We start from the raw sequence: 24,054 nt of genomic DNA on the forward strand, positions 1-24,054 counted from the left end.
AAAAGCAGACACTGTGGCATGAACCCGTAACCTCCATTCTGGGGAGCACAGATGGTGATCCTTAGTGACTTCCTAGCCAGCCAGCCTAGTGAAACACCAACAACTAGGTTCTGTGAGAGGCCTTGCCTCAAAAAAATAAGGTGGAGTGTGATAAAGGAAGACACCCACAGAAGTTGACCTCTGGCATCCAAACATGCGCACAGGCAAATGCCCCACACAGGTGTGCACACATGCATAACTATACACATGCACGTTAAAAAATTAAATCTATTATTTTAAAATTTGGGTTTATTTTATTTGTGTGTGTGTGTGTGTGTGAAAGAGAGAGAGAGAGAGAGAGAGAGAGAGAGAGAATTTCATATGTGCATGGGTCCATAGGAGTCAGAAATGGCCATTAGATTGCCTGGAACTTCAGTAAGTTTGGCAGTACCTATGAGGGATCCTGTCCATAGACCTGTCAGTGGTTAGGTGCTGAATGTTTCTTGACCAGGATTTTCTGACTGGCGGGGGAAGGTGGTTGTTGGTCAGGCTCTCTTCTTTGGTCTTTTTGGGTCAGTGGCCATGGTTTTCAGAAGACCTCCCTTTGCTTCACTTGATGGTATCCACAACCTTTCATTTCCTGTGGAAATATAAACAAACCTGCATCTCCAACACAAAACATGTTCACTGACTTCCATTCTGACGTTAACACACCCTTATAGTATAGACTGATTAAATTTTACAGGTTTTTTTTTTCCCCTATAACCCAGTGTCTCTCAGCTGCTGTTCCTTTCTCTTTAATGTTCAGAAAATTTAAAGTTAACAGAGCACAATTTAGTCTGTCCCTGAGGGGTAGGGGTAGGGTCTTTATTCTTCCTTGTTGTTTTATAAGCGTTTCTTTTAAGGTATTATTAGAAGGTTTATCTATGTCCAAGAACTGCCTGGAGCAGCATACATTAGATCTGCGATTGCTTAGTTGAGGTTTTCCTGTCTGCTTGTCATTTCTTGGCTGACAAAGGCAAATGGCTAGCTTGTACTTTTTGCTGCAGGGCTTCAAGCTAGGCCACCCATTTTGTTTCCCCAATGGTAAGAACTTGCCTTGGATATCTCTCTTAGACATATTATCTTTGGTCCAATAGTAACACTTACCACATAGGCTGCAAACCCCTGGAAGCCTAGGCCTTTTTCTGTCGCCTATTTAGAAAAACAACATTGCCCTTAGAGATGCCTTGATCATAGTTTTGTTGCAAATGATCATATTTCCCACAAATAAAGCACCAGTATTTTGAGATGAGACCTTTAGCAGCCTAGTCACAGTCGTTTTGCAAATGACTCTATCTTCCACAATTAAAGCACTGTGCATTTTTTGAGATCTAAAACCTTTAGTTATGGCTTGCCCAATTATTGTGGCATTATACACACTAGAACCAGTATCTGTCCTCTCTCTGATCCTCTCTTCTATAGGTGCTACCTCGACTTTAATGGCCAACAACCTTTTTGCATTACATATTTACATTTTCAAATGTCAAGGTCTCAATTAGGACACTGTCTCCTGAAAGGGAATGTCTAGTCCAAGTATCCTGCTTTCCCATTTCTTTGACTTGACTGTCCCTTAACACAGTTCCTTCCCCTCTTTCTTCCTGGGGGAAACTCCCACTCTCTAGTTAAATCTCTGGGAATTAAACTATTTGTTCTCCCGTTTCTGCGTTTGACATTTTTCAAAAGTTTGTCTACCTCTACTCTCAGTTTCTCTAGCTGTGCAACCAACTCTACTACATTTTTAGAAAGATGAGAGAGGAAGAAACCCTCTTTTTTCCCATTTCCTCTATTTTATTAATTACTACTACTACTACTACTACTATTTCCCAAGTTCTCCATTTCCACCTGTATTTTTCCCAGATGCTCAGCTAATATTTCAATCTTTTTATAAACAAAATAGCCCAAAATGAGGAAAAGTAGGAAAAAGAAAAACATGCTGCTGAAAACCTTGCCCAAACACAGCCTCTACAAACAGCCTATGGGGTTTTTGAAACAAAGTATCCATCCATCCCCTCTTTTCCTGCCTTTTGCTCTAGGGTATTTGAAATCAAACCTTCCCACTCTGCCTTGCCAAGTTAGGCCGGCTAATAAAATGGCTAGCTATTTTACAACAGTACCCAGTTCTCTTGACTCCCTGTCAGCCCTCCTCCCAGTTTCCAAATCAGACACTTAAACTGTTTCTTCCAACCATCGTTCTCTACTGCGTTTTCCTCTCAGCTAGGCAGCCTGTCTTGGCCTCCCCCTCTCTCAGTCAGCTGGTGTTTTTATATCCTCTCCCCTTCCCAGAAATCCAAGAGTTAACCAATATTGAAGGTCATAGAGTCCAGTAGTTCTAACAGCTAAGAATTCTTCAAGGGCCAGATGATCAGCAACTGCAGATCCCTTAGAAGGCCAGGCACACAAGATGAGCAGGTTACATTTTCCTCTCAAGCAGCTTGGATCTGTTAGGTCCATGGCCTATGCATTGTTCTCTGTTTAATGTCAAAGAGTTGCTTGGCTTACAGATGTCAATTTAAAAGAAAATGGACAATATTTGAGGACCAATACCCAAGGCCAACTGGTGAGAAATGTTTTTTTAGCAGAAGGTAAGCACAAATTTGAAGGGCTGGAGAGATGGCTCAGAGGTTAAGTGAAAGAAAACTGCCTTCTTCCAGAGTTCAATTCCCACCAACCACAGGGTGACTCATAATGATCTATTGAAAAGTCCTTTTTATTCTACTTTGTCTCTACTCAGAAACTAGGCCACATGCTAAGTGTAAGGTAGTTTGCTTCCACAGCTGATTGTCCTGTTTAGGTTGCTCTGAGGTGAGAAGCTGCAGTCTCTGCTTTAGCACCTCATAATAAAACAGCAGGAGGCTATGCAAAGCTGCTTTCCTTCTAAGGCAGGGAATTCTAAGGCTTCTCTAAGTCTCAGGAAGAGAAATGGAAGGAAGCCTGTCTCTGCACTTTCTTCTCAGCACTTATGACTTTCAGAGTGTGTTCACTAGTAATAAGCTCACCACGAGTTTGCACATAAATTCAGGTCATAAAGTGAATTAAGAGGTTTATAACAGAGAATGCCTACATGCATATCCACTAGGAGCAATTATCTGGCTAAACATTCATTATTTGTTACTAGCCTACAGGTTCATGGAGAGTTAAAGACCATAGCTAAACTGTCCTTTAAGTTTTGTATAAACAAAACCAGTCAATATCTTATCTCCTGTTTTTGCAGCTGTGGTATTGTGGTGTATATCTTCCTTATGACCTTCAATTAATAGTTTTGTTATTTATTTATAAATGTGCCCTAGGTTTTAGAAGTCTGTTGCTATCTCAGAAGCAATTAAGCAGTTCAGTTATAAAAGGGACTCAAATGTCTTTGAGTCACCATTTGAAATGATGGTGACCCTAGCTAGTTGTTTCTCAGGATAAATGCTCTGGTTTTGCATTCTATCTGAGTCTGGCGTCTTTCTTCAGCAACTTTCTGACCCTTACACTATAATGAGATGTGGTACCCTCTTCTGGTCTGCAGGCAGGCATACATGAAGGCAGAAAGCTGTATACATAATAAATAAATACTAAAAAAAAAAAAAAATCTGGGATGCCAAAGTAGCTCTGCAGCCTCCAGCAGCTCTCTTAGCGGATCATTAATATCTTATCCAACCACCTGCAATGACTCTGCCTCTGTTTCTTTTCTCTGCCTCTGCCTCTAATGAGGCTTCTGGGAACTCCTTGAACCCTGTGGGCTCTTTAACTTTTTGGAGTTAAATCTCTTAATGGTGTGTGTGTGTGTGTGTACATGTGTGTGTGTGTGTGTGTGTGTTGTGTATGTGTGTGTGTGTAATTAGTATATGATGTGTAATGTGTAATAACTTATTAAAGTCAGAATGAAACTTGTGTTTAACAAGTGTTGTGTTTTTAAAAGACAAGGATATGTTTCATAGAGTGCAGTATAGTGAGGTGGGAGGGATGCCTAGGAGGCCCTGCTGAGGCATCTCTTCCCCCTGAGGTACCAGTCATAAGGGTATAGTGTAGAATAGAGTTTATTTAGGTCATGGGAAGGGGAGATGAGAAGTGTGTAGAGGCAGAGACAGAGACAGAGACTGAGACAGACAGAGAGAAGAGGGGAGGAGCAAAGAGTCCAGCCAGGAACATGTGGAGAGGGAGGGGAGGGGAGGGGAGAGAGGGAGAAAGGGGTCAGAGAGCCAGAGAGAAAGAGAGAAGGGGCAGAGAGTGCTAGGAGGGCCAAACAGCCAGGCCTATTGGCTGTTGCCAGGTAACTGTTGGGTGGAGCCTAGAAGAAATACCAACAGCAGTCAACTATCAAGTGGAATTGGTATAGCTTGACACAGCCAACAAAGCCTAGCTTATGATTGCATTATTTAATAAATTCTGACATTGTGGAAAGGCACAAACTTGTTGTGCATGTTTCTGGCATAGCACACTGAGGCAACTTGTTTTTTCTTTATTGTCTGAAATATTCATTATTTATCAAACAATTCATTATTGGGGAAATTTCATTTAAATCACTGGAGGCAAATACCACCAAGTTCATAAATGCTCACTAACCACTGACCTTTGACTCTGCCCACCCCCTAACCATGAGACCCTTTGATTCCACCTATCTCTGAGAGATCCTGTAAAATAAATAAATAAATAAATAAATAAATAAATAAATAAAATGTATTTGAGAATGTAAAAGTTTTGGTTTCCCAGGGAAGCTGATTGGGCTCTTCAAAAGGAACTGCGGAGAACAGGCTGTTAGTCACTGATGGCTCTGACACAGGGAGAATAAGCTCGGAGATGAGTTGGGTTCTGGAATGTCTGCAAGGCCTCACCAAATATAGTGAAACTAAAATGGCAACCAGTCAGAAACGAACCCATGTAACTTCTCCAGTTCATACCAATGAAGTTATTGGATTACCTAACCTCTGCTAAAATTCCCCTAGTTTCCTATAAAAACCTTCGGACCCTTTGTCTGGAGTTGCCTTTGTAGGTACCAAGACCTGCCAGGCTTGTGACGTCATACAAGCGACAATTAAGACAATGTATAGGTCTGTTGCCAAGGCAACAGCTGCCGTTTACCCAGAATTCCATAGCCTACCTTTACCTGTAATTACGTCACCATCGGTATATAACCAGGCAGCGCTTCTTCCCAGTTCTCTTTTTCTCTTCTCTCTTTCTCTCCTTCCTTCCTGCCCACTACCCCTTCCCTATCTTAAATAAAGTCCCACGTGGAACTGTTTGGCCCGGTGTATCTCATTGCGGCCCACGGCTCCACCGCATCCCCGCAGTGTGTGCGGCGAGCAGACAGGACATTTGTGGAGAAACCAACATTTTATCGAGTCCCTGATTTGATCTCAGGTTTCAGCACCAAGATGAAAGGGCTTAAAAGGGGAGAGTATAGGTGAAGGAGTATAAGTAATAAGGATGATGAAGTGAAGGAGTCAGTGAACACGGACATGGTATAGAATAGAGTTTATTCAGAATAGGGGATGGGAGTTAGTGGGAGAGAGAGAGAGAGAGAGAGAGAGAGAGAGAGAGAGAGAGAGAGAGAGAGAGTGGAGGCGGCCGGCCATGACCACGTGGAGAGGGGGGAAGAGCCCCGGGGCAGAGAGGTAAGAGTGTGGGAGAGCGGTGAGCAAAGAGAGAGAGGAGGAGCAAGTAGCCCTTCTTATAGTGGGCCAGATCTCTGGGGCGGGGCATACCTGGCTATTGCCAGGTAGGTGTGGGGTGGAGCTTACACAAAACCCCAACAGTCCCCAATGTTTGGTTTATTAATAAAAGAAAAAGAAAAAAGAAAAAAAGAAAAGAAGTGACGGCGCATACGGCGAAGCAGGAATAGGGTCGTTGTTGTGATCTGGCTGCTTCATGCTGACATTGGGGCGGCGTGTCTCTGGAGAACCTAGAGAAAGGGGTATGGGGGGTGATTGTCCAGTCTCAGGAGGACTGGCTGCTTCTTTGCTGTCCAGGGTTTGTAGAGCCATTTGAAGATAGGTCAGGAGAACAGGTCCAGTAGAAGCTGTCTGCGTCTGGAGAAGCTGAGAGGAGATTGGAGCATCTGAAGGTTGCTTCTCTGGAGCTGTCCTGGATATGGCAAGGGCCTGGACTTAACAAGATGTTGGAACACATTAGTATAGTTAGGGAATAAGACTAAGTACATTTGGGAGAAAGGAAAATTTTCTTAAGATGTACAATTGAAACCCAGAGGAATCCCACCCTTTGGAAAGGTAGTAAAGTGGGAACTTGGGCAGATGTACTTATCTGGATGGAGCCTACTTGGTCCATGAGCAGTAGATTTGGGTAGGTTTCCTGTAGCTAACAAGTTTATTAAAGAGATAACATGAGTTAACCACATGAACAGTCTTTAAGATGAGCCTTTGTGGATCAGAAGGAATAGAATTGAAGGATGGGAAAGTGACAGAGCAAGAAGAGGAAATATGAAGCATTTAATGGAAACAGAGTTTAGGTAAGGAGATAACTGTCTAGCTGTCAATGTAGTCAGAAGTCTGAGGAATAAAGAATGACAGATTCTAGTGGCCAGCAGTTCTTTGTGGTCTCTGGTCTCCATGGCGGCTTTGGCTGTCAGTTTGGCTTTCAAACACAGAAGATGCACGGCTTTTCTCTGTGGAATGGATACCCATGACATGAGAAATGGCTTACCTTTGTTTAGCTAAGTCATTTGACTCAAGATATCTAGTTTTGTCCACTGCACTTTCAGGCAGCATCCTGTGGCGGTTTCCGTCTTTCTTCCGAGACATCCTGTGGCGGTGTCCATCTTTCTTCTGAGACCTCTTGGGAGAAGCTGTCAGGCCTTTGGGAATTCTGTCTGTCTTAAATCTAATAACAAACTTCTGACAAGATTGAGCGCAAGATAGGAGAGCAATAGTTAAAGAGAGACTAGGAATGGAGATCTTAAGTAGCTTTGACAGGTTGTATAGGTAGAGGAAAGTATATTGCCTTGGTTAGTAAAGATGCTAGGATCACAGAAAGAAAGCTGGCAGCAATGGATAAAATTGAGGTGTCTAGGCAGATTTAGGCTTGTTAACATCAACTTGAGCACACAGCCTATAGGAGCAAATGAGCTAAGGGTGTGGGAACACAGATGGGGAGCAGGCAGGGCAAAGAGAAGGCTTAGACCAGAGATAGATAAAAGCTTAAATGTATAGGATTCGGTCCCATTTACCGGATTGCTTATAGTATGTATTAAGATCCCTTAAAACAATTGGATCAGGGTGTCATTAGGTGGCCATTTTGAATTATTGCCTGGCTTATAGAGGTTTATTAGTTCAGAGACTTGAGATTTTCCAGGAGACATTCCAGTAGGGTTCCTGGGGGTACCGGCGAAGACGCTATTACCCATCAGGTGTGTGGGGGCATTGTTATACCACTACCGGCGTCCCGGATAGTGTGTAACAAAGAACGGCAGCTAAGCCAGAGAGTCTGGACCGTTGTGCAGACTCCTGGGAGCTGAGGCAAAAAGCCGGAAGAAGTAACCTGCCTGGGGCCCAGGGTTTTCAGAACGGCTGGAAGCCAATGACGGGAGACTCGGGATTACTTCTGGAACGGAAAACACCCGTGGGTGAGCGTCATAAAACGAGTGTTAGCTCAGGCAGCATCTAGCTCTAGAAGGAAACTGGCCAGGTCTCTTCTGAACTTAAGAAACCGCCCAGCCAACCAAAAGACCTTACCTTATTGGGCCGATGGTGTTTGCTAAGGAAGTGCAATCCGATATCAGGGAACGTGGAAGTCAGTGTGGACAGCTTGGCTGTGGGACCCGGTCCCCCAACCTTGCTTCACCTGCCTGTGCGTGGCTGCAAGACCAGTCATGGACTGCTGTGGGAGACCACGCAGTGTAGAAGAGGGAAGACAGGGTGGTAGGAAGAAGCTGTGTAACTGTGAAAGAATTGGGTACTAGAATTGATGGGGATGTGGGCTGTGGCTAGGCTTTTGCAGGTAAAGGCCCTAGAAATCTGCGTTGTAGCCAGCAGAGTGGGACAGTATGGTGGTGGGGGGTGGGGCGCAGCCACTGGAAAGAGTTCAGGCTTGCTGCGGCGAGGAGGCAGCATCGCTCGGCAGGGATGGAGTGTAGCCGATTCTGAGAGCCTGGAGACCGCGCCATGTGTAACAGTTGCGTTACCAGAACCTGGTTTGGCTCTGATGGTAGACTGTCAACGAGAAAACTGTAGCAGGGAAAGTTAGTACGGGCTTGCTGCTGCGGTCTCTGAGAGCCGAGGAGGCATCAGTGCTCAAGCATGCGCGGGGCGGAACTTCCTGTCAGCAGAGGAAGTAGGAAGTTAGGTAGCATGCACTGGGAAAGTTTGTTTCGTATCCTAGCAACGACGCGGGAGAAGCGAAGCTGTTGTAGAAGCTGCGGTGGTGGCTTCGGCAGCAGTTCTGGAGCGGGAGGGGGCTCTGGCATGGGCTGCATGGGCCGCAGGGCTCGCGGCGGGGGACCGCCCCTAGCCGGCGAACGGCCGCTGGGCACACTTCCACCGTGGCGACCGGCTGGGAAGGCGCGGCGGGGAAGGTGGTGGCGGCGGCAGCGACGGCGGCGGTGGCCCCGGGAGCAACCGCTACCGTGGCTGGTGCGCCATGAGTCCCGCGGGCCGCCAAGCCAGCGCGCGGGAAAACAAGGAACCAGTAATAAGATGGAGGAGTGAATTAATTAGCAGAGCGCAGTGGCACTCGCTGCGCGGGCATTGCGGCTCCACGCCGCTGAGTTCCAGCGGGAAAGAGAGAGGGAACAGAACACCGCAATCCTGTAGGGAAGTGCCAGACTTACCCAATGATGGAAGAGGCTTAATATCCCAGGTGTTTCTCGTATCCGAGTCAACGCACCAATGAAGGAGTATAAGTAATAAGGATGATGAAGTGAAAGAGTCAGTGAACACGGACATGGTATAGAATAGAGTTTATTCAGAATAGGGGATGGGAGTTAGTGGGAGAGAGAGAGAGAGAGAGAGAGAGAGAGAGAGAGAGTGGAGGCGGCCGGCCATGACCACGTGGAGAGGGGGGAAGAGCCCCAGGGGCAGAGAGGTAAGAGTGTGGGAGAGCGGTGAGCAAAGAGAGAGAGGAGGAGCAAGTAGCCCTTCTTATAGTGGGCCAGATCTCTGGGGCGGGGCATACCTGGCTATTGCCAGGTAGGTGTGGGGTGGAGCTTACACAAAACCCCAACAATAGGGGGTTAAGGGAGTGGCTCAGTGGCGTGGGGGAAGGTGTCCAGGTGGGCCCTTGCCTGGCACCTCTGCCCCTGAGGGACCACACACACACAGGCATAGTATAGAATAGAGTTTATTCAGAGTAGGGGATGGGGGTTAGTGGTAGAGAGAGGTAGAGAAAGAGAGAGAGAGAGAATAGAGAGAGTGGAGTGGAGTGGAGGCTGGCCATGACCACGTGGAGGGGGGAAGAGCCCCAGGGGCAGAGAGGTGAGAGTATGTGGGAGAGCGGAGAGCAAAGAGAGAGAGGAGGAGCAAGTAGCCCCTCTTACAGTGGGCCAGATCTCTGGGGCGGGGCATACCTGGCTATTGCCAGGTAGGTGTGGGGTGGAGCTTAGACAGAACCCCAACAGTCATTTTTCAAGTGGCTGACCTCTGCGTGCAAACTTCTTGCTTTCTCTAAATAAAAACACTCTTGTCTGTTGTATATGCGAGTGGTGGTCTCCGTGCATTGATTTTGGACTTAACACTCCAACGTCTGACCCATACTTTGTGTTGCTGTTTCCCAGGTAATTCAAGCCTTGTGTCTTCCTTGAAGCCAGACACACCATTAGTGACCTCACAAACTATCTCTACCATAGCTCCCAGTGGTTTCCTGTCAATCCATCCTTTTGGAAAAGGCAAACTGAAGGTGTAAGCTGGGATGTGAACACAGTTGGGGTCAGTGTCAGTAACACAGATAGCACCCTCAGACTCATGCAGAAGATAACTCAGGCCCAACCCACAGCTCTGGTACCTAGAGTGTTTAATGTCACTTCAGTACAGGGCAGGCCTGGGGACCTCCTGATACTCAGCCTGGAAATGTCAAGTGGATTCAAGGAGGTTCTATTTCCGGGAGAAAAAGTCCCAGGCAGAAAGCAAGATGCCTAATCAGAGCCCCTGGTGGGATGAAGGTCCAGATGGAGGGCCTTGGAGGATGCTGTCCTGGGGCAGAGGCTGCAGCTGAGACAGGACTGGTCCAGCTGACCCTCCATTCAGCATTTGCACATTGGGCACCAAACCAGTTCACTCCACACCTAGTCACTGAGATAAAAGATAAACTGCAGAGTAAGGCCTGCTACGGAAGGTTGTGGTTGCCAAGTGGAGAGTTATGACTGACAGCGATGCTGATAGGTGATGGCAGAGGGAGGACACATCAAAGGACATGAAACTGGAGAGGAGCTGAGCTAGGGATATAGATCAGTTAGGTTTTTTTCTCTGTCTCCTTTCTTATTTTAAAATTTGTTTTTGAGACAAGAGCCTCAGTATGTAACCCTGGTTGACCTGGAGCTTGCTGTGTAGACCAGACTGACGTTGAACTCAGTGATCTGCCTGCTTGTGATTTCTGGATGCTGGGATTAAAGATGTGCATCACATAGCCAGCTTGGAGTGTCTGTTTTGTATGCAGGCGACCCTAGGTTTGGTCTCACATGTGTGCGTGGACACACACACACACACACACACACACATACACACACATCCAAGGGGTGAAAATGGCAAGTGGTTCCATATTGGAAGCTGGCTATCTCATGTCGTCATCCGTTGTGTCTGAAGTTGTCCAGAAAGCTCTTCTGTGAACAGTCTCTTGAAAGGGTGAGTTTCAGGCGTTGAGGTAGAATACCTAGTTAGTTGAAAGGCATTAAGTTCAGGGTTGACAGAGCAGGTGCTTGGTAATGTTAGAGGTAAGGCCCCTTATAAGGGCTCTTCTAGGGGTGTTCCAATTAGTGTCTGGGGATAGAACTTCCAAGGAGCTAAGTGTCTAGGTCGTGGAATATCTCTTTCATTCATGTGGAAATGTGGTTTTCCTCTGAAAACCAACTCATCTGGTGACATTAGTAGGTATGTCTAATAACTCCCTTATGGAATGAATGTCAGAATGTCTTAAAGGCCTTGAATTTATAGACTTGTCAGTCTCTGAGTGCAGGATTAAAGGAGTATGCCTCCACATTCACACACGATGTTCTTGTCCGCTTCTCTGTACTGAAACATCCTGTTCAGTGCTGATGGCACTTGGAACTCTGACCCTAAATTGTAGGATACTTGGAGCAAGCCTTAAACACACAAACTTCTTGCGTGCGTGTCTGTGTGGTGATGTGCATATGATAGTCATAGGTAGCTTGCAGGGGTCAGTTTCTCTCCTACCATGTTGTCCCAGGAATCAAACTTAGATTATCAGGCCTATCTTGCTGGCCTAAAGTGAGGCACTTTCAGAGGTAACCTCTGGTGTCAGTGTTTTTTGTTCTCTGGGGTAGTGGATGGTACAAAGCTACTCTTTCCAGTTTAAAGGGGAAATGTGTCCTTTGACACATTATACTAGTCAGGAATGTTTGCTCACCTGGCCATACTATGAAATTTTCATGTGATTTATGGCTGGGCTTAACCGATTTGCAGTCTTAATTGTGTGTGTAGGTGGGGAACGACATCAGAAAGATCTTGATGTGGAGTTTTGGGGGTCATGCAGTACCAGCTGACCTAGACTGAGATTAACCACGCCAGCAGTCGGTTGTGGCTGTTACTTAGATGGCTCCTGGCTGCCAATGCTCCGCATACTGTCACACTTCAGTGCCAGGAACGTATCCTGGCTCCAGATGATAAACACAAGCGGCTAGTAAAGAACACCCAAACTTGAAAACACCCTGTTTAAGTCACTCAGATGTCCACCATCCGGTGCTGCCTTCTCTAGAGGAGGAACCTCCAAGAACCAACTGGTGATAGAGAGAGCTGCAAGGCAGGCAGTTCCCGACGAGCCACAGCCACACAAAGAGCCCGGGACTATAAACGTGACAGTGACCCTTCCCGCTTTCCCCACTCACCAGGCTCTCCCAGTGTCTCAGCTGGTGCTGAGGATTCTGAGCTGCACTTCTTAGTTTTTCCTTGCTTTTATAATTGTGCTTTCCTGGGTCTACTGCTTCAGTCACCCACCCATCCATTTTCCAGTTCTCCTGTAGTTTAGCTGTTTCTCATTTTCTCCAACTTGTGGGGTTTGCGTTGGGTGTTTTGACAGCTGTGGGTGTGTAACATTCAGATGGCTTTTCCAAAGAATCCACCTTAAAGAATCTGATGAGCTGGCTGCTAGAATTCAGCTTCCTCACTGTAACATACACTGAGGCATTTGTGCCAAGGCCATAAACCTCAAGCTGTTCCCAGACACTGTTATAGATTGGACACTAAACCAGGTCGTCCTTTAAACTGAGCTCTGCTAAAAGAAACCTTTGCCTGATAACTCTGTGCTTGCAGTGACTGTTACGGAGTTGTGAGTTACCAAAGCAGAGTGGAGAGTGAAGGCAAGAAAGCCTCCCCCAAGTGCTACAACCAAGACGAAACTTACTGCCAAAGAAGATGGCTGGAAACCCCAAGAGGCAAACTAAATCCCTCCGCTGTCCTAAGGTGTCGGGTGGCTCATTATAATACCATAATACATACCCCTGGGCAGAGATTTCAGGTGTTCCTTAGACATGCAATGCATACATTTATAAGAACCATGCTGTGAATGAGCCCTAGGTAAGCTGCATGAAGACCCAGCTCTGTACAGTGGAGCCTTTGAGCTCTGGACGCCCACTGTTCCCGCTTCCGCCCTTGGCAGTGCATTCTTTTATAATAATGGTCCATGTTTCTGCTGTGATCCATATTCCTCTGCACTCCAGACTTTTCCAGATCCTCCTCCTTCCTTTCCTCCCTCTCAGGCCGTGTCTAGTCTCTGTAGCATCTGTTCCTGTTGATACCCTTCACTTCCGTCTCCTCCAGCAATGATGCATGCAACCATCTCATTTTGTCTTGGCAGCTGCTTCTTAGAGGACACAGCATTTTGGGAAGAGGTAATATTAGATGTTCAATTCACTGTCTAAATATGTAGGCATGGTTAAGTCTAGTCTTTCAAAGATTACAGACTTCAAGTTGCATTAAACTATGGGAGAATAATTACTTCCAATACAATATCTGAGAGAGTGTTTACTGTTTTGATTTAACCAAACATAAAATATTTCATCAAATTACCCAGGAAAATCCAGGTAGCAGAAATATATAACATATCCATTTCTTCACAAGGTCTCAAATCAGTTTTACAAGGCTGTAGATATATGTATATGCACTATGCCATTAAAACCACTTCCACTTTCTGTACTGAAGAACTGAGTATAGAAATAAGCTTTGTGGTGCTGAGGTAACATTAGGGCCCTCCCCCAACACGACTGCATAGGTGGTTAAGGTTAACTGTGAACATTAGGTGAGGTCTCAAGTCAGTCAATCCCATTAAATCATGAGTTCAAAGCAGCATATTAGGCACATGACCAAGGAGATACCTTTCACTGAGTGTGTGTGTGTGTGTGTATGTGTGTATGTGTGGAGATGGGTAGATTCAGGGCAAACTGACTGAGGGTATATTGATAACTGTTAGCCATCTGCAGTCGTTGGCAAGACAGAAACATATACAGTCTTCATATTCAAAGTCTTCATTGGGATATCTTCTGTAATTTCTAGAAAAGAGAAAATTTGCAAAAAGTCAATATTCTACATTTTTGGAGTAAACATATAAAAAATATTAACTGCCTATCTTGACCCCCATCCTAAGGCTGCTCTGACTTCTGTCCTAGTTTCTGGGGGACGAATCTTTAAATTCTTGGCATGTTCTGATAGGTTTGTCTTTGTTGCTTACAGTGGGGCTTTGGTTACATATTATCTTATATTAATGAGGTGACTCAGGGCAGGGAGCTGTAAAGTGTGTGGACTGGTTGCTAACTTGTGAGACAAAGACCAACCACACAGGCATTGGGTTAATTGAGCCTGCATATTAATCCTCAACAAAGTTCTGGGTACCAAGTTGCACCAAGCTTCCCTGGGCGGTGATATCATGTGGTCATGGGATGGGAGGAGGTAACACTGGCCATTATTCTATGAGGAAAGAAGGACTTGAATCCCTAGTCATTCTGCCTTTACATCTCTTCCTCTGGTTAGCTCTGGTTGGTGTTAAGAACCAGTTTGTGAGTATGGCACCTGTTGGTGAGTCTGTGAATCTTTCTGGCAAATCACTGAATCTGAGGGTGATTTGAGGAAATTCCTGAGATTGTGTTGGCATCAGAAGTGGTGGTGGCGGCACACAGACACTGCTCCCCCCCAACCCGTATCACACATATAATAGACTTAGGCATAGTATAGTCAGACTGCAGAACATCAAAGACAAGGGGAACTCCTGAAAGAAATCTTACACAAAAGTAAGAATGAGAGATCAGCCCGAAATAGAGAGGCACACATGAGGAACCTTGAGAACGTGCCAACGCTTGTTCTAGATTTAGGTGTTCTGTGGGAGATGCATGTTCCATGCTTACAGACAAAGGGGATGGAATCGGCCGGACTATCAGCTAAAAGTTTCTGATCAGAGTTGATTCTTGAAGAGACTGGTTTTAAATTTAAAGTCATCAAATACAGTACTTTGCCTAGACTATAAAAGCTCAGGTTATTTCTATAGACATGAAATCTAACCATCTCCACTTTAAAGCCATGGGACCAGGAGTCCTTCCGTCTTGCCCGAGCTAGGTGGGTGCTCTATACTCAGCTCCACCTGTCAGGTTGCTGTTATTTTTAACTATGGGTTAACTATGGGTTATTTTAAATTATGGGTAATTTCTGAGGAAACTGAAAAAATGAACAAAACAAGACAAGTACTTTAAACTTCTTTTTCACAGTGACTGGCGCCACAGACGCCTCACCTTGTGTCTGAGTCTCATTCAGGAAGAGCTTTAGCCTCCTGCTCCGCAGTCCGAACACCTTGGCTGCTTCATACACAAGCCCCTGGTGGGTGAGTCCGTTCTGTCCGAGTGGGTTTTCTAGCAGGAGGGTGCCCACAGTCCCCGTTAAACACTCTAGGGAAGAAAGGAGAAAGTGGGTTATTCCCAAGGACTCGTGCCCCAACACCAGCGGTACTGCAGACAGCGGCACTGTGGAAGGCTGTGACGTGGGTGCGGAAGCTTAAGCTGGAGGCATAGGATGTACAGAAGTCATCTTAAAACAGCTTAGGGGGAGGAAGAGGGGGAATGAGAGACATGGACACACGGCAGGCAGCCAGCTGCTGGGGAAGCATCTTCAGTGCACACTCAGGTGACGAGACGGATGGCGGCAGAAATGCGCAGTGAGGTCCTGGAATGTTAGGGAGGGGAAGGCAGCAATGGGGCCTGTGGTGCCTGGAGCTGCCCAGCTTTGCAGGATTCCAAGAAACAAACGTAAGTTCACACTGCCTAATCAACAGGCATGTCATTTCACGTAGATGTAATTTCCACCTTCAAGGGCATTTTTCTTTTCTGATTGTCAAAATGACGGTGGTTTCTTTGCAAAACCGTACCAAAAAAACCAAAACAACAAAAAACAAAACAACTGTATGCCCTGGAGCAGCATGGGAGACAATGGCTTGTTCATTAATAGGGAGAGGTGAGGTCTCACTTCACAGCCCAGGCAGGCCTCAAACTTGTAATCTTTCAGCCTCGGTCCCTGGGTGCTGGGACTGCAGGGGAGCGTGCAAGCCCATGCCTGCCTGGTGTCCCTATGCTGAAGTCGAGTTGAAGACCTGAAGGCTAGGTCGGGGAGCGGAGGCCGGGAGGAGCCTGATGCCCAGCGAGCGCCCCATGAGCACAGTCCCGAGGATGTCACGCACGTACCTTGTGGCTCTGCGTTCAGGAGCTGCAGGTTGATGTACTGACACAGAAGGGAGCTGGGGCTGCTGACGGGAGACGGGGACCTTCCTGCAGTCACACACAGCGTCCTCCCACTGAGGCTCAGCAAGTCGGTTTGGTTCTGTATTTCTAAAAGAAGCAATTCTGAAGTCACTTGCCTTTTCCTGTTTTCCTGGCATTCACTTCCAACGCCACTATTATCCATCCTCAGCCGTGCTTGCCATTCAATTTACCAAAGAATGTGCTGCTTCTACCAGGCCAGGCAAAGGGGGGGAAAGGGGGAAGAGAGAGAGAGAGAGAGAGAGAAAGAGAGAAAGAGAGAGAGAGAGAGAGAGAGAGAGAGAATTCCAAAACTGATAGAGCTACATAGAGAAACCCTGTCTTGTAGGGAAAAATCTAGACAAACAGGTAACCTGAGTGATGTAAATAACCATCATTTAGCTTTTGTGTTTGTGTGTGTGTGTTGGGGGAGGGGTGCTGGGGACTGAACCCATGGCTGAGCCCCTTTGCTGGCCTCATTTTATTCTCACTGGTTGGGCTAATCACCTGTGAGCACCCTGGGTCCTAACCTCCTCACAGTCTGGGATCTCGTGTGTGCCACTAATGTAGCTTTATAGGTGGATGCTGGGGATTCAGACCCAGTTCATCTCACAAGAGCTTTACTGCCTGAGCTACCTCCCCAGCCCTGAGCCACCTCCCCAACCCTGAGCCACCTCCCTGACCCAGGTTGTAATTCTTTAAAGTGGATTCCAGGACTGGGTTCAGTAAGGCTCAGGAACTGTCTGATAAACTCATAGCTCAGCAGGGAGGGCTCAATCCCGATCTGTCTCATGGCTAACAGGGACAGGGAGGATGAGGGCTTCCTGTAAGTCCACACCTCAGAGAAAGGCACAGGAGAGACACAGCAGACAGACACTGCTAAAGTGCCAGTTGCTTCAGAGTTAGGAAAATACAATGGCTCTGCCAAACAGTGGACACCACACAAAGACTTTTACCAGGCTACCTGGAGCAAACGACAAGATGTCCTCTGCTCTCCACGTACCTGTCTCACCGTGGTAGATGGACAGCTTTGCATTTTTAACACCAAATATGCTGGTAATCACACTTTTTAGCTTTACAAGGTCCAGCTGATTATCACCTTTCGGATTCTCCAGGAGCAACACTCCACCTGGAAAGTCCAAAAATAAGATCTCATTTAGTGAAGTCTAACCTAGGGAAAATGTTAAGTTTGGAAGTTAAGATGCAAAGGGGTTCCCAACCCTCATACAGGCAAATGCTACACTCCTACCTACGGGGCCTTGGCAAGCCTCGGTGGGCCAAGGAATAAAACTACCACTCCATCTGCCCTTATCCTTTGCAAGACAAAAACTTTTGTATTTATAACCCTTATTTTGCACTTTGTAAATCCTAATACTAATTACACACACATGCACATACACACACAGAGTGGCCCTTAATGCTAACACTCTAAAATTATATTCAATCACACATAACCTCTGTAATGACTCAATACCTAGTTTTTCTGCATCCTTATAGCACAAATATCACTTTCAAATATGTGTATTACCTCATTGTAGGTTTTTGTAGTTAACTCACAAGTAAAAGCATCATGCCACTAGATGACTTTTAAATGTTCAATCCCCTAGTAGCTAGCGATATCAAGCTGATTCATGTATGTCATTGTAATTGATATAGCCTCCTAAATAGATTACCCCATTTCCAAACTGGATTGTGTGTTTATAATCGGGTTTACTGTGTCAGATTGTGTCTTTACTATTTAAATGTCACACCTCTTCCTACTTTGGTGTTAAAGGTTTCCCAATCTGTATCTTGTTTTCAGCCTTCTTGGAATAAATTTTAGTAAATGTTTTAAAAACCCTGTAGAGCCTTTCATTTATTTCTGGCAAAGTTCAGTGGGCCAATATTCTCTTCTATACAGTGATTTTAGTGTCAAAACTTAAAATGTTTTTCCCAAATAAAAAGTCTCAAGATTTTGATACCAACACTAATATAGTAGTGAACTCTGGCCACCTGAGCAGGGGGACCTGAATTTGTTCTCTCTGTTGCAAACATAATTTGTGTGTGTGTGTGTCTGTGGGCTTACATTTATGTGGAGGTCAGAGGCTGTGACAATCCCATGTGCTCCTCTTCAGGCAAAATCCACAAAAACCAACCAGCCAACCAACCGACCCACCGACCGACCGACCGACCAACCAGCCAACCAACACAGGGTCTCTCATTTGCCCGGAACTCACAATGTAGATCAGGCTAGCCAAACTGTAAGCTCTAGGGATCAGCCTTTCCACTGGCCCCACTAGCCAAGCTGCTTGGAGAGACAGCTTCTGGGATGGAACCTTCCTCAGCTATGCTAGAGTAGGCTTTTTAGTCACAACAGCTGCCTCTGGGTTTTTCATGCTCTGGTAAGTTGAGTAACTCCTTTAAGTAACTCCCCTAAACGCACTGGCTCACCAGGTTCACCAAGTGAGACTTGGATGGAAGAATTTCTTTGGTCTGTCAGTGGTTCACGCCATGGGATGACTAGATGGCTCTTCTCACCTCTCCAGAGAAGACGCACAATGGCCACAACAGACAAATGTACAGATTCAGGAAGCTAAGTGCTATGATCTGAATACTAGCAGATGGCCTCAATCTCTCCACAATTACTTTGTAGAAATTCTAGCGGCCAAAAACATTAGGAAATTTCTTAGACATCATCATTAGGAAATGAGGCTGGCACCTCAATGAACAGATGCATGCTATTATGAAAGACTATAAAAACTGGTCAGCCTATCATGCAAAGACACAGAACAGAGCCATCTATGTATCAGGAAATAGGTCCTTACCAACACCATATACATTGGATCTTTTATCTCACAATTTTCCTTCTCAGAACCCTGAGAAATGTATGTTATTTCATTGTTTTGTTTTCAAGACACTCCAGTGTTTGTAGCTATGAATTATCTATTCCCACTCAGCTTTAGATGTTTCTGGTTCTTGATATCTTAAACAACTTCAAACAAACAAATGTGTATGTGGTCTATGTCATGTGTGTGTGCATGGTGCATACATGAGTGGGAGAGTATGCATGTCAGAGCTGAAAAGAATGTGGGGTGTCCTCTCTGCTTTCTGTCCTTGGGATTGGGTCTCCCGCTGATTTTGGGACGAGGTGTTTTGGTGTAGTGAGCCACCCTTTGTTCTTCTCTGTTACAAGATGGCGCTGGCCACATGCTGCTCCCTGGTAGTAAATCACTGGAACACATGCGCAGTGTGCTGCATTCCTTATCTCACTTACATGCTAATGAAGAACTCACTGAGTTCACCTATGAGAATACGGCTGGTTATCTCCCTGGGCAAATGAGGCTAGCTAGGGTACTTAAGGTGAGGCTGGGAGAGAGCCCGGGGCCGCCAATACGAGAATAAACTTAAGTCAAGGTTTCCCGAATAAACCATTATAGGAAGAAACTCCTTGTGTCGCGTAATCTTTGCTGGCGAAGGTGGATGTGACATTTTGGCTTGGCTGTCTGGACTGTAAGTTCCTGAGATCTCACCCACCTCTGCCATCCCAGTGCTGAGGTTACAGCGTGCGCAGCTATGACCTTCTCTAGCTCTCTACATGTGTGCTGGGGATTACAACTCAGGTTCTCGGGCTTCCTGGACAAATGCTCTCATCAACTGAATCACCTTCTTAGCTGGACACAGATGTGTAAGGCGTCACCATTATCTATTTAGCTGACTCTGATGTCACCCTGACAGGAAAGGATGGCACTACATAGCTACCCCCAGAAGGGAATGGCTAGGACAGAGTTCTCTATCAGGACTTCCGGCCAGGGGTACTAGGGAAGGAGCTCTTACTCTCTGCTAAGCTGCCACCAATACCTCTCTGATCAGAAACAAACCACCATTTTATTGCTCAAAATGGGTCCCACGCTGACACTTGTGTGGTATCTGACCTCATCACTGCCATGCAGTCATGAGTGGGCCACCTGCTGTTACATTCCCCTCGACATTAATGGGCAGAAGGGCTTGAACTGTAAAGTCATAATGAAACATGGTCTGTGCTCCTCTATGACAACTGTGGGGACTGAGCCCTCTGAGCCTAGCTCCCCTGCTTTGGCCTTGATGTGGGCATTGGTGGTAATAGTTGCTGGGTGTTCTTTCCTGCTGGTTTGGGTGGAAGAAAACAGTTACTGTCAGTAACTCTACCTTGCTAAGTTGCTTCTGTCACTAGTCTCCAGAGGAAGCAGGACTTGGTTGAGGCATTTCTTGACCAGTTAAGTAAACTCAGATCAGAGGAGCCGTCCCCCCCCTCCCTCCATCACTTAGCTTCACCGTTCCTCATAGACCACTCTTCCCTCTGCCGAGAAGATGCTTGCTTTTGCACAGACTACTCGGGCTGTTAGGTGGTCTCAGCAGGATAAACATGGAAAAGCAATGATGATTCCAACACGCAAATGCAGTAAGTCCATTACATAAAGGACTCACTAGGGTGACACAAAGAAAGTTCTCTAATTTTACCAATTTTCTTATGACTGCTTTGAAGACTGTTACAGAATTAACTAAAAAAGGGAAGACAACATTGGAAGACACTTGTCATCCCAACTCTCAGTCAGAGGCAAGAGGATGGTGAGCCCAACACTAAGTCGCAGAGGAAGACCACAGCTCAGGAGCACAAGCATAACTAAACTAAGCCCGCACAGCACTCACTGCACTTACCTTGCTCGGTGCCATTTGCACAGATGTTAAGGTTCACATAGGCACAAGCAGGACCAGGCACACACTGCCCTCTGGTGAGCGTGATTTCCAGCTCGGACCCCTTTAACTGAGTGGAGAAAGTATGATCATCAACGGCGTGGGTGTGCTGAGCCCACAGCAAGACACACATAACCATGGCTCAGTGAGAGAAAAGGCTCCCCAGAGGCAAGCACTGTGTCACAAACTCGACCTCCTCAGGGCTCTCTCAGAGATACTGCATTCTGACTACGCAATGCATGCTTACTTTTACTAAGTCCAGGAAGTAAGCAATATGTAAGACAGAGAGAATGAACCAATAATGTGCCTTTGTCGCCTGAGAAGACAACTGACACTTTTAGCCCTTCCTTATCTATTCTGCTATTAGGAATAAGACAGATGATAGAATAAAACATGTATTTTTTAATCATGGCCCAGTCTTTTATATCTTGGTGCCTAATTTTCATAGCAACATCTAAACATATTGTGCAAAGAGGCCACGAATTTGAAAGAGAGCAGGAATGGATGGGTATACAGGAGGGCTCAGAAGGAGGGAAAGGAGGGAGAAATGAAGAAATATTAATCTCAAAAGGGTGAAATGTTTTTTGTTGTTGAAGTACTGCCCATAACAGAAAAGTCTACCAAGTGTGCAACACACGATCAACAAGCTAAATAATGCCAATTGTTACTTTTTTTTTTTTAAATGAAAATGATCAGAATCTATCTATATGATCCCCTCTTCCCACTTAGATAGACACAGGGGGTCAGCACAGTCCTTTCCCCACCCTGGCTGCCTTCAGAGAGAGAGAGAGAGAGAGAGAGAGAGAGAGAGAGAGAGAGAGAGAGAGAGAGAGCCAGAGAGAGAGAGGGGGAAGACAGAGAGAGAGAGAGAGAGAGTATGAGAGAGAGAGAGAGAGGGAGGGAGGGAGGGAGGGGAGGGAGACAGAGAGAGAGAGGTGCCACAGGAACCCTCTGCTGCCCTCCTCCCTGCCTCCCTCCTGGCCTTCCTCTTGGGGCTTACTGAGCATGTGCAGAACAGTTTCAGTCCACACTCAGCTCTGCTGCAGGCTTCGTGCTGACAGGACCTGGGGTCACCTCCACGCACACTGAGAGACTACCTTGAGGGATCACTGTGGGAGGCCTCTCCCTAGAGGTGGCAGCATCCCCATCCCTGGTTTCTCTGCTTCACAAAATGGGAAGCTACCTGAGTCTGCTCAGCCAGGGCTCCCCAGTCCTGACTGTGGCTATAATGTGACCAGCTGCCCCAAACTCCTGACCTTCCCTCCACAATCGATCTTGACTTGAACTGGAAATTATTTTTGTCAGAATGTCTTATCACAGCAACAGAAAAAATAAGACAGTGGCTGGAATTCACCAAGACTTAACTATATAAATGTAAAGCAAATTTCAGTATGGAACATCAGTATTTGCATGCAACTTAGAACTCACCTGTGTTTGTTCTTGAATAAGGACATTATCTGAAGTCGGAACTGGATATGGCTTCAAGGGAGCTTTGATAGTGGCAAATATGAAGTCGGCGTGGCTTTCAATGACATTATTCAAGTATCTTCCTTCAGATTTTGCATTATAGTAAACTGTAATTTCATCCGTGGGAACCAGATTGCACTAAAATAGCATACAGAAAAACTTGGAAGAGAAGTGCGTTTGTTCACCAAAACTACAGGCACTATGGAACGAGAGCAGTGTGTGCTGAGCTGTCCCCCTCCCGGGGTCACTGTGAGACTGGCACTTGCTGTTCTATGTTCTTTTACCCACTTTTCCCTGCAGGGCAGAGGGCAGAGAGCCTTCTCCCAGTGCAGTCAGCCCTCCCCCCCCACCAATGCTGAAATAGAAGATTCGCACAGCTCTGAGCCAGGACGGAAGTGCCTGTCACCTCAGACACGGGCCCCTCGCCCTGAGGCCGGGTTTATGGAGGAGCACCCACCCAGCCCTCCTGATCGGCGCTGTCCCCAGGAGTGAGCTTTCTGACTCTCAGACCTAAGAGGCTCAGTGACTCCTCTTCCTGCAGGGAAAGGCGCATGCGCCTTCTTCACCTCTCATAACAAGGAAAACCGCCTCAGTCTGTACAGACCCAGACATCCCTCCCCTGGCTAGGAGCCCTCCAAACTGACTTCTGTCTTACTAGGACACAGTCTATCACCTCTGGTTACCCTCTGCAGCAGCAGAGTGATCTTTCTGGAAGATCATTTTGTAGAAGCCTCATGGAAGCCCAAGGGAATGGAGGAAGGCTGGATAGGCTAACGCCCTTGGTCAGAGAAAGTAAGCGATACCCAGCCGGGGAGTGGGTAGGGAAGGAGGGAGGGGCCTGACTTCCCTGCAGAGTATAATCAGAGGGACCACGATTAATGAATCATTAACGTCGACTGATAACTACGGTTTATACTGCCTGCTTCATCTCTCTTCCCCAACATTCTAACTTAACCCAGTGCAAGCCCCAAACAACAGCAAGGCCCTAAAGAAAGAAGCTGACCTTCTTGCGAAGCTTCTGGATGCGATTGATGACTTCCCGAGCCATGCCCTCATCCACCATTGACTGGTCGGGTGTGACATCTAAGAGAACCAAAGCCTGCAGAAAGAACAGAGCGCACAGCTATGGGATAAGATCATGTCCTTCTAACTCGGTGAACTGCAGCCAGAGCGGGCAGCTGGGACAGACAGGTGGCCTAGAGACTGACCTCTGGAACCGACATGGTGGAAGGGGAAACTGACTCCTGACCTCCACACACACCCTGTGGGACCTACACCTACACACCCACGCATGCACGCCGTGTTTAAAAAAGACAAGGTCTTTTACAAAGCTCATTCTGGCTACAGAGAGGACTCAGGCTGAGTTTCCAGGACTCACAAGGAGTCTTACAACCTTCTGTGTGCTTTCTAGGGTTAATTTTTGTGCAACCCAATAACCAGGACAATAATCCACAAGACAAATCACAAAAGGCTCACTGAAGCATCTGATAAATAAAAGCAAAGGGTAAGGACCCACACAGAAGCTCAACAAAGCAGCTCAAGAGGGAAGTGACGGAGGCGAGGCATGTTAAGATACGCTTCCGTGTCCTCATCTGGTGGTGAAGGATATTCTAGGAGGCTGGAGCCATGTGTCAAGCCTGCAATTCCCGTAGGCCCCAGAGGTAGAGGGGGGAGTTCCATGACTTTCTCAGCTACACAATGAGCCCGAGGCCAGAGAGAGCTAAATGACCTTGTCTAAAACCACCAATCAACCAATCGGGAACAATCTTTGAGGGGACACAAAAACACCTGAGCATCAGAGTGTGCTTCAAACTGTGCAGTCCCTCCTGTGGCCTGGTCAAAGGTGTACATGAGGCGAATATCTTCTTCGTGCAATTCGTGGCCTTCCACAACAATGCTCCCTGTGGGAAAGGCAAACCATCAGCATACCATGCCCTCTCCCGTGACCCCGGCATTTTGCTGGCTAGCGAGGGCTGGTGCAAGTG

General features: G+C 46.5%; 1 protein-coding gene across 2 annotated transcripts in view; it reads right to left on the bottom strand.

Annotated features, from left to right (window-relative positions):
• Window positions 1-13,124: 13,124 nt before the first annotated feature.
• Window positions 13,125-24,054, bottom strand: part of Iars1 (isoleucyl-tRNA synthetase 1) — a 46,086-nt gene continuing 35,156 nt past the window's right edge. For both annotated transcript variants that reach the window (XM_052156355.1, XM_052156354.1), the window contains exons 27-34: window positions 23,858-23,970; window positions 23,073-23,168; window positions 22,031-22,207; window positions 20,567-20,672; window positions 16,896-17,021; window positions 15,839-15,982; window positions 14,897-15,049; window positions 13,125-13,666 (exon numbers count right to left, since the gene is read on the bottom strand). In XM_052156355.1, the coding sequence (XP_052012315.1) occupies window positions 13,584-13,666; window positions 14,897-15,049; window positions 15,839-15,982; window positions 16,896-17,021; window positions 20,567-20,672; window positions 22,031-22,207; window positions 23,073-23,168; window positions 23,858-23,970 (998 nt within the window). In that variant the 3' untranslated portion in view covers window positions 13,125-13,583. The remainder of the gene's footprint in view (window positions 13,667-14,896; window positions 15,050-15,838; window positions 15,983-16,895; window positions 17,022-20,566; window positions 20,673-22,030; window positions 22,208-23,072; window positions 23,169-23,857; window positions 23,971-24,054) is intronic.

The sequence above is a fragment of the Apodemus sylvaticus genome, chromosome 14 (genome assembly GCF_947179515.1).
Source record: "Apodemus sylvaticus chromosome 14, mApoSyl1.1, whole genome shotgun sequence".
Classification (NCBI taxonomy): Eukaryota; Metazoa; Chordata; class Mammalia; order Rodentia; family Muridae; genus Apodemus; species Apodemus sylvaticus.